Source organism: Cydia pomonella, chromosome 6 (assembly GCF_033807575.1).
Source record: "Cydia pomonella isolate Wapato2018A chromosome 6, ilCydPomo1, whole genome shotgun sequence".
Classification (NCBI taxonomy): Eukaryota; Metazoa; Arthropoda; class Insecta; order Lepidoptera; family Tortricidae; genus Cydia; species Cydia pomonella.
In genome coordinates this window covers 12984061-12999448 of record NC_084708.1, presented here as the reverse complement: position 1 = coordinate 12999448, position 15388 = coordinate 12984061, and the positions used below count along the sequence as shown (strand labels likewise).

Genomic DNA, 15388 nt, shown 5'->3' with positions numbered 1-15388 from the left:
TTTGTTCTCAAGTAACCTTTGTCCTAAAATTTTTGCAATCGTTGAGAGATATAAACTGACCTGATAAGCCTGGTTGTAGCACCTATACGCGTGTTTCTTCTGCCCCGCTTTGGAAAACCTATGTCCAGCCAGCACCATGTGAAAGGCGTATTTCCTACACATAGCCTTCGATCCAGGTCCAGAAAGGAAGCAAAGCGATGCTTGTTCAAGTAGCATGGCGCTGCGGAGATCGCTGTCCTCTGAGGTCATGCGGATCAGCTGTTTAGCGGCCTCGCCGTGCAGGCCGGCGCTGCTGAGGCAGAGGACTGATAGCAGTGTAGCTCGCACAGCGTACTGCACCATCCTAGAAGTCGTCGAGACAAATACAATAAGTTATAAATCATATAAATGTCACGAATATTCCATTCCAGTCTAATTTCCTAAGGCAGTGTTGCGAATAGGGAATGCTAACCGGTTAACCGGTTAACCGGTTACCCGGTAATTTGAACAATATTACAGTCGGTAAAATACCGGTAATTTCCAGCCGTAACCGGGAATTTACCGAACGTTGTATAGGCAAATAAAAATGTAACAACCTGTTGAATTAGCCCATCTATGTCTTCGTACTTACAAAAAAAAACAATTACTACGGTTTACGATTACGAAGAGACACTTAAAATACTTACTTTTCTGCATCTTATGATCTCGTCGGAGTAGGAACTAGGAAGCAATGTTTTGTGACAAATGAGTGGTCGCTAATCCCTCGCCCTTTCCCTTCTCGCCACCCCTACCCGACCCGCCTTACTATGTTCAGTGTCCTTTGTTTTAGTCTGTAGTGTCAGACAAGTGTGGAATGCGAAAGAACATTTTCTACCGCTGGTTACTTGTGTTCAAGATATCGTTCACGAATGTCTAAGCAACGTTCTATATTTTATATATAATTAACAGAATGATCTGATGATGACATGTTCCTGATTCCAACTCCTATCTTAAGAGCCCGCGGTAACGATTTTAGAGCAAAAATTTTAAATTGAAAGATTTAGTCGTTGGAATTGTACACCTTTTGTTACGTAATATCTAAATAACAAGTATTGGTTTCTATTAGCACGTTTTTTCATCTTGCCTTTTAATAATGAGGTCGCAAGCGTGCGTCCCCGGTAATAGGTGACGAGAAGGGATAGTTTTTAAAAATTCATATAAATTATGGTAGTAAATTATACAAAATGATGTATAAGAACAGTTTCAGAAAATGTTGTAGATTGTTTAAGTATCAAAATTACGTTGAAATTAAGTCAATTTTCAGAGAAATTGTCACTTGTTTTGAAGTAATTTCTGGAGAAAATTGATTTCGTCTAACTTTCATTTACACTACTTCAAATTTATAGTAACAAAAATGTAGTTTATTAAAGTTGAAGTACAGGATATGTGTAATACAAAATTACCATTTTTAGCAGTCCAAACTTAACGAAATTTACAAATAAGAGCAAGCGCGTTTACCTAAACGTCCATCAGAAAAAAAAATTATTACTAATTAAGTGAGTCTGTTTTAAAAAAAAAATTATAATGAAAGATAACAAGACGTGCTAATAGAAACCAGTACTTGTTATTTTTAATAGTCAACAAAAGGTGTACAATTTCATGCGCTTAATCTATCAATTTGACATTTTTGCGACTAAAATCGATAACGGCCTCTTAAAGTGCAATTTTAAAGTAACTAGTGTTAAAATGATATGAAGCTAATCTTGCTGTTAAATATTTTTTTTTTCTTATATTTACTAGATTTTAATGAATGTTGATTACGGTTTTAGTCACTTTAATAACAATATTATATTGATAGATGTGTAAATGCAAACGTGTATGACATTTAAATGACGACTGTCACTTTTTTGTTACCCTTTGATTACTGCGATTTTTAAAGAATTAAAAAAGTTTAATGTTGCTTATTTAATGTACAAGTTCATTTCGCTTTGAAATGATACATGATTGATTTTTTATTTAATATGATTAGTAAATATATCTTGTTTAATGTTTATAGTTTATTTTCATTATTTTGTTTTGTCGATGTTTCTATAACGTGCTGTTGATTACTTTTAAAGGTTACTGACGAAAATAAGGACACAATCAATAATAATGCAAAATCAATGTTTTTATTTCATAAACGTATAACCGGTAATTTACCGGTTAACCGGTTAGTGGGACCTCGCGTCGGTAAATTACCGGTAATGAAAAACGCCCGGTTATTGCATTCCCTAGTTGCGAAGACTATCGGGCGCTTTTCGTGAGGCAAATGTTAAGTAACTGGCAACTAACTAATATGCCTCTATCTTCATGTATTATGTATGTCTCTCTGTAAATGTTATTTTGAGGTTGTGCAATAAAGAGGATTTGTATTGTATTGTAATATGGTAATTACCGCCAGAGAGACGTTACTGTGGGACACGTAGCTAAGGAAGCCTGTAAACTGATTGTGTAACACATATTTATTATTTTTGAATCAGATGGCAAACTTGATACTTTACTTACACAAACATTTATTACCTGCAGGTATTCAAGTAAGTCACGATACTCTCCTCCATATAACCATGCGTTTTCTTATTAGCGTCTCCCGCCATGAATGCACTGACCGCGGCCATCTCCAAGGCCCCGGCGTAGCACAGCCACGCGCTGTCGGCATAGAACTCGCGCTTGGCCGTGTGGTACGTGTCGAAGGCGCGCTGCCATTGGCCTAATAGGAACCAGAGGTCGCCTAGACGACGTAGTTGGAGCTCCGGGCAATCGCTGGAATAGCTGAAATACAACAACATTCAGCGATCGGAAAGTTACTACTCCTAAGAGCAAGCCAGTGGCCAAATATGTGTGTAGTGGCAGTCTATCTTTCATATGGTTAGGGCCGTCACGGTGCAGTAAATTGGGCCAAATGTAATAATATGAACCATAGAGACTATACATATCTAATATATTGTAGTAATTATTTATTTTTAAGATTATTACAACGTACCTAATGTTTACTCAGGTATTGGCTGTTGTATTTATAAATGTTGCTATGTGTTTTTCGTGCCACTATATGATATTACTGTAAATGTATTGACTTGTAAAAAAGGGCTTGAGGCCTACTTGCAAAACAAATTTGTGGCATTATCTAGGAAATGGGACCTTATTGTCGATGGCGCTTACGCCGCACTGCGTCGCACAGCGTTGTTTTTTTTTATCGGAGCTTCATTTATTACGGCGGAAGCGCCATAGACAATAAGGTCCCTTTTCATAGATAACGTCACATTTTTGAATTTTGATAGTACTTAAGTATGGTACCTACTCGACTCTTTTAAGTCCATAGTATAAAATTGTTAAGAATGAGCGCTGTCTCCCCAACAAACGGCGTAAGTAGCTTGGCCAGGAATTATGTATGTGTACCATTGAAAAATAAAAATATATTTATGCCTAACTGCTTTGTTTTATACATGAGAATCATAAGAAAACAAAGCATTTAGGTTTACCGCAAAACACGGTAGTAAACAGTCGTTAGAACTATCTATCTTATCTATTATATATAAAAATTTATTGTGTCTCACAGAAAATATCAAGAGTCGGAAATATATTATGGGACTTGTAATCTATTCTTCATATAGATAGAATCGATAATCCGTTGGACTTTCCAGATAGTTCTAACGACTTCTTATTACAAGCTTTTATTTAACTTCACGTGTATGTATCTTTGTTGCTTGCTTTGTAAGTATGTCCTGGAATCTTGCAAGTTAAATTAGACCCACTTCCCGGATTCCGATTAAGCTGAAAATTTGAATGCAATATTATGGTACCATCAAGCTGATCTGATGATGGAGACAGGAGGTATAGCCATAGGAACTCTGTGATAAAACAAAGTAACCTAATTGTGTTTGGGGTTTTCAGAATTGTTTCGATGAGTATTAATTGCCTGTGGAAAAAAATACAGTCAGCGATAAAAGCTTGTACCAAAAATTAATTTTTTGACAAAAACTTATTTTACTACCGTGTTTTGCGATAAACCTAACAACTGCTTTGTTTTCTTATAACTTCTCCTTACAAAGTTGTAGCCTTTAGTATCATATCATATCATTTATTGAATGCCAACCATGGTATTACAATGTGTTCACATATAATAATATTAATAATAACATTATGAAGTACAGCATGGACCCAAGAGAAATAATAATACAATTTTCGATAGGTATAAACTATTATTTAATTAGATTAGATATATGAATGTTACTCACATTACAGTATTGTTCCCAGTTGTATTCCCACCCTTTCCTGTACCAAACCATCTTTTGGTGGCAGACAGTAATGATCTACTAACACCTTTTCTATTTGCAACCTGAAATTCACTTTATTACAGTCACAATTAATTGAGTGAACCAATAAATAACGGGTGCCCTCTTTTTCGCATAACATGGATTGTCATATTTTCATCTGGCATAACACGATTGGCATAACGCTATTTCGCATAAATGTCACTATGATAATGCTTGAAGTCGCCTTAAAAGCTGTGTTCCTAATATACATACTGTCATAAAAATGACTAGTGTCGGATTTTCATACCTCCAAACTTCATAATATACATACGTCGAACCAATGCTTATACTAATGCTGAAAATCCTAACATTTCAATTATTTTAACTAATATTACTAATTTACGTGATGTTATAATTTTAGGCTGTATAAAACGGGTAAGTAATAGAATGTATACAAACCTATAATATATCACTCTGAATGTATAAATTCAATTTGTATAATTTTGATCGGAATAACATTCAATTGCAATAACATGCAATATGTATAACAACGAATTCTATAATTGTAAATTGTATAATAAACACTACATATATCATTGTTTACGATAACATTAGAAAGGTATAACGTTGAAATAATATAACATACAAAACAAATATCATACATTAAAAATACCGAACCACTACCGAAATTACATTATTTAAATATATTTTTGTGTGTTAGTTAATGAACAGATACAGTTTTTAAATTATTATGAAATGAGCAATGTATTTGAAACATCTATACTATGCGAATTTATATTTCAACGTAGTTTGCTCCGTATTTATCTATTACAGATTGCAGCTTTTTTCTGTGGTAATTCTGGTGCTAATTTCTTTATCTAGAGGGTCACAGTTCTAACCTAACCTAACCCACTTTTCTGTTAACAGTTTCTTTTTCCGAAGCCTCAGAGTTCTAACCTAACCTGCTACCTATTCTGGAAACAATTTATTTATCTAGGGGGTCACAGTTCTAACCTAACCTAACCCACTTTTAGCAGTTTTTTTTCTAGTAGTGTGTTCTATGAGGTTTGAAATTCTAAGTCATCCTACTAATTTTACTACTTAATTATATAAGATGATATTTATATTTTAATATGTATATATTATGACAGCTATATGAAATGAGCTTAACTTATATGTATATTATACCAAACAGCCATATGTATGTCGTATGTTATATTATTTTCATGTTATACTAATTGAAAGTATACGTTTACTTTATTATACATAAGATTAGTATACATTTTTAACGTTTGTAAACTGAAATTATTCCAAAAGTGCGTATATATTATAGGACGCACCCGTATAAAACGACGTAGACTAATAATTGCTTATACTACTACACTGCGGGGGCCTAGCCAAGATGACAATCGTTTGTAGAAAACAAAACAATAAAACGCTATCATTTATATACATTTTTGCGCTTATTTAGTGTTCCGTTTGGGTTTTTGCAAACAATTGTCATCTTGGCTGGACTCCCAGGTCAGGAATGTTAATAGCTCAGTTGAGTACCTTCACAAAGACGAACTGTTTTTATCATAGCAGGTTAGATTGGGTGCGTCCTATAATATATACGCACTTTTGGAATAATTTCAGTTTACAAACGTTAAAAATGTATACTAATCTTATGTATAATAAAGTAAACGTATACTTTCAATTAGTATAACATGAAAATAATATAACATACGACATACATATGGCTGTTTGGTATAATATACATATAAGTTAAGCTCATTTCATATAGCTGTCATAATATATACATATTAAAATATAAATATCATCTTATATAATTAAGTAGTAAAATTAGTAGGATGACTTAGAATTTCAAACCTCATAGAACACACTACTAGAAAAAAAACTGCTAAAAGTGGGTTAGGTTAGGTTAGAACTGTGACCCCCTAGATAAATAAATTGTTTCCAGAATAGGTAGCAGGTTAGGTTAGAACTCTGAGGCTTCGGAAAAAGAAACTGTTAACAGAAAAGTGGGTTAGGTTAGGTTAGAACTGTGACCCTCTAGATAAAGAAATTAGCACCAGAATTACCACAGAAAAAAGCTGCAATCTGTAATAGATAAATACGGAGCAAACTACGTTGAAATATAAATTCGCATAGTATAGATGTTTCAAATACATTGCTCATTTCATAATAATTTAAAAACTGTATCTGTTCATTAACTAACACACAAAAATATATTTAAATAATGTAATTTCGGTAGTGGTTCGGTATTTTTAATGTATGATATTTGTTTTGTATGTTATATTATTTCAACGTTATACCTTTCTAATGTTATCGTAAACAATGATATATGTAGTGTTTATTATACAATTTACAATTATAGAATTCGTTGTTATACATATTGCATGTTATTGCAATTGAATGTTATTCCGATCAAAATTATACAAATTGAATTTATACATTCAGAGTGATATATTATAGGTTTGTATACATTCTATTACTTACCCGGTTAGATTAGTATGGCGACCCCCACAAAGACGAGCTGTTGTCATAAATGCAGGTTAGGTTAGAACTGCAATCCTCACAAAGTCGAACTGTTGTCATAAGAGCAGGTTAGGTTCGGTTTGATCTGTGACTCCCACAAAGACGAACTGTATCCAGAAATGCAGGTTAGAACTGCGACCCTCACAACGACAAATTGTTGCCAGAAAAGAAGTTTAGGTTAGGTTAAAACTGCGACCCCCACAAAGACAAACTGTTGCCAGAAATGCAGGTTAGATTGGATTAGAACTGCAAAAATCACAAAGACGAACTGTTGTCATAAAAGCAGGAAGAAGGTTAGGTTAGAACTGCGACCCCCACAAGATGGACTGTTGTTAGAAAAGCAAGTTAGGTTAGGTTAGGCTTGATATTAAGCATTCAACTATTGGCAAGAAATGAATATTTGGTAACTTACGCATTAGTATAAGTTTTAAGATATTCAACATAAAATAAGAATCTTATGACATTAATCCTGCACGTGGAAATTTCTTAGACAAGACAAGTGTATGCGCATGAAAAATAAGGATATTCGAATTTAGGCTATACGGGTTATGCATATAGAAGGATTCGAAGTACTAATCTTATGACATTTTACCTGTAGGGCGAAATTCTTTTATAACCTAAGAAAATTAACCCGAATATGGGCAATCAGGGGAAATAATTCGTGTAGTTTTGTAAATTGGTACAAATATACCTTGTGGTGTCCAGATGAACATACTAAAAGTCCTCGAGGGTGGGGGTTGTGCCGACGGTGTAGGGGGGGGATTAAGGTATTTATGCTCATATCTCGAATATCTTTACGAATAGCATTACAATTACTTCGAATAAAGTTTTACCATAAAATTCCTTTTACTCTATGATCAATACTTTAGGAGCTACAGGTTGTTTAAGTTAACAAAAAGATAAAAAAAGGGGATAGGTCTTTTAAAACTAAACAGGATCTGCAAAAAATATGATTTGATAAACGTAATATTTCCAGAAATATTCGCTCTGAAAGAAAAAAAATGTGTTTCCCCCCCTCTATTATCTCTAAATATGAAAAAAAAAAACGTGAAAGTAAAGCTTATTAAATACTTTCAAGGAAAACTAGAGCGAACCTGATCGGCTAAGCCGCTTAAGAGTTTTGACAAAAAGTCTACCTTGACGGACGGGTAACTACGGAACTCTCCACTGAGCATGGCCTGACATGCTCTTGGCCAGTTTTTTCTATATTTGGTCAGCAGGTAACTAAGCTTGATAATTATAAATTAAAAAATTACCCTCGGCACAACCCCCCACCCTCGAGGACTTTTAGTATGTTTATCTGGAGACCTCAAGGTATAACTACACCAATTTTAAAAACTACACAAATTATTTCTCCAGATTTTATTATTATTTTTTAATTATTAGGCATGACAAGTTTATGCGCATAAAAATCCGGATAATCAATTTATTGGGATCAAAAGTTATGCCAATAGTTGTTATGCGAAGTGAAAATAGGCAAGAAAAATTAATGCGTCCCAATATAAACCCATTAATAACAACAGTCATTGTACATACCAATTCAGATAGCTGCAATATTTGTTTTTCTAAATATGGAAGCAGTGCTTTGCCAGCATATTCTTGAAGAAATTTTTTGATGGAATCAATATCATTGGCATTCAGAGCAAGTCCATGGACTTCAGTGGAGTAATCTAGTGGCTTCACTGTGACATTCATACTCTCTGAGCTGCCTGAGAATGAGTGAGTCTAAAAATATTAATGCATTAATTTACAAATAGTTAACTTAAATATGTGACTGAAAGTCTAATTGGCATTTCAAAATTTGACTATTGCAAGGTTTTCACTTGCTTTAAAGGATTAAAAAATATAAAATTAAGTTAATATGCCACTTGGTCATTCCTAGTCTCACCTGTAAGCTGTTAGCGTTATCATAAACATCATTCTCAGAAGCAGTCAGTGGATGCAAACCTTCTGGTGGAACATTTTGATTAGGTACACCACTATCATCTAGAAAGAAAAATCATAAGTCCTAAATCTTGTAATTGTTTGATATTTTACACTTTTTTGACATAATAATAAATAATAATAATAAATAAATAGTGTGTATGTTTCCTTTTAGTTTTTGTACACCCCATGGACAAAACAGTGTTACAGCTATTATTTTACCAATGCTGTTGTCATTCACTTAATACACTAATTCCAAAAATTAAATTACCTGATGCGCCAGCACCAACAGGAAATGGTTGTGGATCTGGGGGTGTTGTTGGTAGATTTGATACAGATGATAAAATTTCACTCTGGAATAAATTTTCAAAGGAATTAATTGTTAATTGTGATAACATGTGGTATGATATATATTATCTAATTGGTTACTAAATTCTGTTGCTGAAATAATCTTTATCTACATAAAATATACGAACGCAAGTTGAATAAACTACATATTAAAATGAAGTACACAAAATCAGGAATTACATATGACAATATTATTCAAAATAGCCTCCTCTGGCCTTGACACAGGCCCTCAAACGAGGCCAGTCATCAATAGCGGCACGCACGATTGTCATGTCTAATTCCGTCAGTCTTAGCTATGGCCCGCTTGAGGGAGTCAAGATTTGTGTGGGGTTTAGCACAGGCTTTCTCCTCAATAACCTGACACATGGCATAATCCAGGGGGTTAAGGTCCAGGCTGGAGGACGGCCAGTTTTCGTGGGCAATAAAGTCAATTTTGTTCCTTCCAAACCAGGCTTGAGTTGTTTTTGCCTTATATATAGGAGCTGAGTCCTGTTGAAAGACCCATGGCTGATTTTGAAATAGGGTGTGGCTTAAGGGTTTCACTATTGGTTCGAGAATGGTATCCTGGTAAACTTTGGCCCCAGTTTTCACACCTTTTTCACAGAAATGAACCTGTGTTAGCCCTGAGTATGACACACCCAGCCAAATCCTCACATAAGAGGGCTGATGGCCTCGTTGCACTCTCGGAACAGCCGCAATCGCCTCTTGACTGTTTTTTGCATACACTCTGTCATTCTGGCAGTTACAACATTCTTCAATGGTAAAAATTTCTTCATCTGTAAATAGTATTTTTCGGTGGCTATTTTGTGCATACCGCTTCAATAGCACGCGACTTCTCTCTAGACTCATAGTCTTTAATCGTCCATTAAGCAAATTACCTTTTTGTCTGCGGTAAGTGTGTAGTCCAAGGTCTTCATTGATAACTTTTTTTAGGGAGCTTCTCTTTACAGACATCTGTATTGCCAACAACTTTTGCTTCCGGATGGGGTTTCTTGCAATTCTCACCTTCACTGCCTTTATTAGTATAGAGCTGTGGTCCGAACGGTGCGTGGTCTTTCACACCTCTTGCGGTCATCGAAGGTCTGAGTACTATTGTATCTATTAATTGTGCGATAAACAAATTGTTTGTTGATTCTTAGGTTTTCAGGCAACTTCAAAATCATGTTTGGCCCACATTTGTGCAACGCAATTACTGCAATACGATTCTCTTTTAGACCCCAATTCATTATACATACGACAAGATAAGCGTTATGTGTGGTATATAATTATAGCTCACAAACCCCCCACATTGTCATTTTTTATTTTTTCAGTAGCATTTGTTTTAACAGAAATAAAGAGATTGCAAATTGAGTAACAGAACTTAGTAACTAGTAACCAACTAGGTATATATTAAAACACAAATACATACAGTTGAATCATTAGATCGTTTTATATACTGAGCCCAATAATCTGTTTGTAAACTTGGATCGGTGGTGCTTTTAGAGTTAATTGACAGCATAAAACAGTTGCTGGAGCCAAAGGTTTGTTTCAAGGACTCAAATGCAGCATCAGCCCTGAAAGAATGAGAACTTTTATTAGTTTACCAAGAAGAAAGATATGTTTAGATTTGTTTAAGTAATAAAATGAGTTAAGCATCTTACTTGTCTTTGCTTACAGCAGAAACATCATGTAACAAAAGATATGACTTCAGTACACCATTGTTAAACCACTTTGGCAATTTTGGTGGTGTAACATTCTGGAGCTGTGCATACTGCTGATTTAATGTGTTGAATGTGTCAATAATATTATCATCAAGGGTTGTACCCACAATAATGCAAGAGAGGAAGTGGTTAGTGTACTCATGGTCAGATGGGAACTGCACCTCAAGATAAGTCTCTCGCCAAGCATCAAACCAAGGTGTTGATTGAGGAACATCAAATTTTCTGCCATCTGGAAATATTAATTTGTTAGTAATGTCTCAAAGGGGATTGCCTTGAGTTGAAGGGAAAATTTGAAAATATAATTAATTTCTGTAATCATTTTCATTTTTATTTATTTATTTAAACTTTATTGCACAAAAGAACACTTATCATACAAAAGGCGGACTTAATTCCAAAAGGCATTCTCAAGACAAGTAATTTCAGTCATTTTTAAAACAAGTTCTTGTTGCCAATTGTAGTTTTCTATGCATCTTCATAAATTACATAAGTAATGTTAAGAGCAAACTTGGGCTACACCTTTAGTCTCCATTAATATACCACTTTATATTCTTTATAAAAACCTAATATAGTATTATCATCTAGCATGCATAAGCATACTAAAGTTACAATATTTGAAAACCACAAAAAAATGGAGTTAAACTAAAAACTTAGCTATAGTGTGTTCTTATCAGATATTAAAATGACAGTTCACCCGCCTTTCATACCTATTTGGTACTAAAATGTTATATCAGTTCAACAGACAAAGGGCAATCAACCTGTTATTTTAATAGGCTGCAATGTAAAAATTAAACATTGTTTTGTGTTAAGTGGTAGAATCCATGATGATGGTAGGGGCTTATTTATCTTACCTAGCTCTAACAACACAGTTTTGTCAGTGTAGTTGTGCAAGACTGCATTGTTTAATTCTTTCCTTGCTTCAGTGGGCGGCAAGGGTTTCCAATGAACATCCCTTATTATCACTTTCCAGTTTTTAACAATACATACACTTCCACCAGGCTCTCGAATCTGACCTATAATGAAATTAAGTCTTATTAGAAATACGAAGCCCGCATCCTGATGATAGTAAATTCAGAATCTTAATTCTCGCTACTTTCAGACCTACAACAAAACAATACGATAAAACTACTCTCCTACTATAGAGTATATTGAATTCTCCTACCTTCCCAGTCCATATTTCCGAACGGCTGTAGCAACTCCGTAAAAGATAAATTGTTTTTTGAAGTAACATTTTCTACTTTTGGACTGCATAGTACTGCAATTATAGGCGAAAAGGAGCTTTGAATAAATTCTTGCGCAGTTTTTCCCGATCTAGCCATACTTGCTAAAGTAGTTACAAGAGTTTCATGTTATAAGTCTCATGCAGGTTTCTTGACTCTGCTTTCCTCTGAAACGAAATACAACACACTACAGAATACTAAAATATGAAACTGATTTCAGTGATTTCACATTTACACTCAACAAGAAAAAGAAGAAAACAGACAACCATCAGTAAACTGTCACATCGCATGTCAGTGTTGACAAACGGAGGAGCGTTCCAAAACAGCAATTTATTAGATTACAACAACGAACGGTAACAGCTTACTTTACTCTTTAGTCAGTATGTGTAAGCAGTTGCGGGGCTAAACCAAAATTGTAAGCAGTTGCGGTGCAAAACCAAAATCGCAAGAATAGTTGCCGCAAGCGGAGGAGCGTTCGAAAACCGCAATTTATTAGATTACAACAACGAAAGGTAACAACTTACTTTACTCTTGGGACCAGTGCTGTATGTATAAGCAGTTGCGGGGCAAAACCAAAATTGTATGTGGGCAAGGTACTTTTAGCGAGGCCCTCTGTTGCCGCAAGAATAACGATCATTATTACGGTGTGTCCGAGATATAGGTACTTATTTGAAGCGCGTGGCCCACGTCGCCCACGCTTCCGGATTGCAAGTCGCACGCTCTTACCGGTAGGCCACCAGCGCCGAAATATTCTTCGCTCAATCCTTATAAAATCCTGGTCATCCCCGCCTCCTGGTTGGCCAAGGACTGTGGTCCACTGCCTCATACACCCACTTAGGAAGGTTCTTAAAGCTGCATCAACTTTATACAGCTCTAAGAACCACCCCAGCCATGAGTGAGGCACCGAATCATAGGCCTTCTTGTAGATGTAGTCAATCCAAGCGGCTGAGATTTCGCCGGATTTGTGTTGAGAAGAGCTCTTTATTAGTACCACGGGGGACCCAACCCTACATCCATTTTGAGCGGAAGCCAAAATGTTATGAAGAACAATGTGCGCGTTGACTTTTGATATCAAAATGGATGTAAAAAGCTTGTAGCGTGTAGGCAAGCACGCGATTGATCTGTAGTTTTTCGCTTCCGTGGTCTTCTTCTTATTCGTGTAAAGGGATCAAACTTTTTAAATTAAGTTTTTGTCTGCTAATGCTTTGCCACTTCTAGCCTTCTGGGTGTAGCCGTGGTACTACCGGACTTATAGAGCAGGAAGGTGACACCAGTTGTTTAGGAAAGCAGCCAGAAATTGTGCAATCCATTCGGCCCAGGACTTTTCCAGTCCTGGGCCGTGCGGATGGCACAACTTACGTCATCGTTGCTAATGGTAGCTGTCCCCATTGGTTCAAGGGATTCGCACTCACGTTCGACAACACTTATCCAACTCCCCTCGACCAGATGCTACGCCAGAAGTCAGTCATGGCAGTAGCATCTGGCGGCCGCATGTCGGACTCAAGAAGGTTGGTTTCCTCCCACTTTCGGTATACCTTCCTTTGGTCACTGGAAAAGGCGATTATGCTGGAATCGATCCACGCGCTCTATGTAGCGACGAATACGATTAGAGTCAGGCCAAGATAAGCTGACAGCGATTTTGATAGCCCAGACAGTGCCAGTATTAATTTTAAATGTCAAACATCTATGAAATTATGACTTTCACTTAACACTTGCACAGGCCGAGCTATCAAAATCGCTGCCAACTTAGCTAGGTCTGACTCTCGGCTAACGGTTTTACAAAAAAAAAGCGGCCATGTGCGAGTCGGACTCGCGCATGAAGGGTTCCGTACCATTTAAGACGTATTAAAAAAAAATCTACTTGCTAGATCTTGTTCAACATTTTACCACTTTGGAAGTGTCTCTCGCGCAAACTATTCAGTTTAGAAAAATATGATATTAGGAACCTAAATATCATTTTTGAAGACCTATCCCTAGATAGCCCACACGTATGGGTTTGATGAAAAAATTATTGTTTTTTAAATATTATGACGTATTAAAAAAAAACTACTCACTAGATCTCGTTCAAACCAATTTTCGGTGGAAGTTTGCATGGGAATGTATATCATATATTTTTTTTGGATTTTTCATTCTGTTATTTTAGAAGTTACGGGGGGGGGGGGCACACTTTTTACCACTTTGGAAGTATCTCTCGCGCAAACAATTCATTTTAGAAAAAAAATTATATTAGAAACCTCAATATCATTTTTGAAGACCTATCCACAGATACCCCACACGTATGGGTTTGATGAAAAAAGATTTTTTGAGTTTCAGTTCTAAGTATGGGGAACCCCCAAAATTTATTGTTTTTTTTTTCTATTTTTGTGTGAACATCTTAATGCGGTTCATAGAATACATCCACTTACTAAGTTTGAACAGTATAGCTCTTATAGTTTCGGAAAAAAGTGGCTGTGACATAATCGGACAGACAGACGGATATGACGAATCTATAAGGGTTCCGTTTTTTGCCATTTGGCTACGGAACCCTAAAAAGAGCAAAATCACGTATGATGCCGTAGATAACTTACAGTTAACCTCGATCAGCTGGGGGCCTACCGTGAAAATCGAAGTTCGTCAATTGCGGGCATTTGTCTCTGTCACTTCTTCTAGTCACGTCTTAGTGAGAGTAAAAGATCCCCGCAATTAGATTTCGATTTTCGCGGTAGGCCCCCTGATGCTTTTCCGCCATCTTGCCGCAACCTAAAACATGTACACACTACCAAAGAGCATATAATCACTACGTTTTAAGAGACGGGACTTCCATACTAGCGAGTGGAATCCCTTTGTTTCGCAAATCATTACCAAAATGTACGACAAAGAACTCTCAAAGAACCATAGTACCAACATAAGCAATTTAAATAGTGTAGTACGCTACACGCTTGCGTTTCTTATCGATATCGATAAAATGGGGAGGGTTGAAATATACTCTTGTCTACAAATTTTGTACTCGAAATCAAGTTAGAATCGAGTCCACATTTAAGTTGTATGTTATATAGTGGATAGTTCTATGAGTGGACTAATACGTGGTCGAGCTTAATGTGGACTCGATTTTTTTTAGAACACCTTGTTGTTCCTCACCACTAGGAAGGATCAAAGTAGCACTTTTTTTCCCTACTAGGAGGGATCACTTTTTTCCTCTTTTTGCGTACTTCTTAGGTTAAATTATTTAATTTAATTACCATTAATTAAATTTATTTATTTATTTAATTGTACCATAATGTCCATAATAATTTCCTCATAGGTGATGTGAATAGCAGTATGTAAATTTATCACGTGGTAGCAAACATATTTCCACCTTAGGGTGGTATTCCACCTATCCAATTTCTTGGTCCAATGTCATTGCGTCTCACTCTGTCATTAATCAAAATGTGAGACG

At 35.8% G+C, this 15388-nt stretch overlaps 1 protein-coding gene across 1 annotated transcript in view; it reads right to left on the bottom strand.

Moving 5' to 3' along the window:
• The window catches only part of LOC133519013 (trafficking protein particle complex subunit 8), a 36353-nt gene extending 24111 nt beyond the window's left edge, over positions 1-12242 (bottom strand). Inside the window, exons 1-10 of the mRNA XM_061852859.1 lie at positions 11916-12242; positions 11605-11766; positions 10697-10985; positions 10465-10609; positions 8980-9061; positions 8674-8771; positions 8322-8510; positions 4230-4330; positions 2518-2766; positions 61-343 (exon numbers count right to left, since the gene is read on the bottom strand). Of these exons, the coding sequence (XP_061708843.1) occupies positions 61-343; positions 2518-2766; positions 4230-4330; positions 8322-8510; positions 8674-8771; positions 8980-9061; positions 10465-10609; positions 10697-10985; positions 11605-11766; positions 11916-12072 (1755 nt within the window). The 5' untranslated portion in view covers positions 12073-12242. The remainder of the gene's footprint in view (positions 1-60; positions 344-2517; positions 2767-4229; positions 4331-8321; positions 8511-8673; positions 8772-8979; positions 9062-10464; positions 10610-10696; positions 10986-11604; positions 11767-11915) is intronic.
• Positions 12243-15388: the final 3146 nt, after the last annotated feature.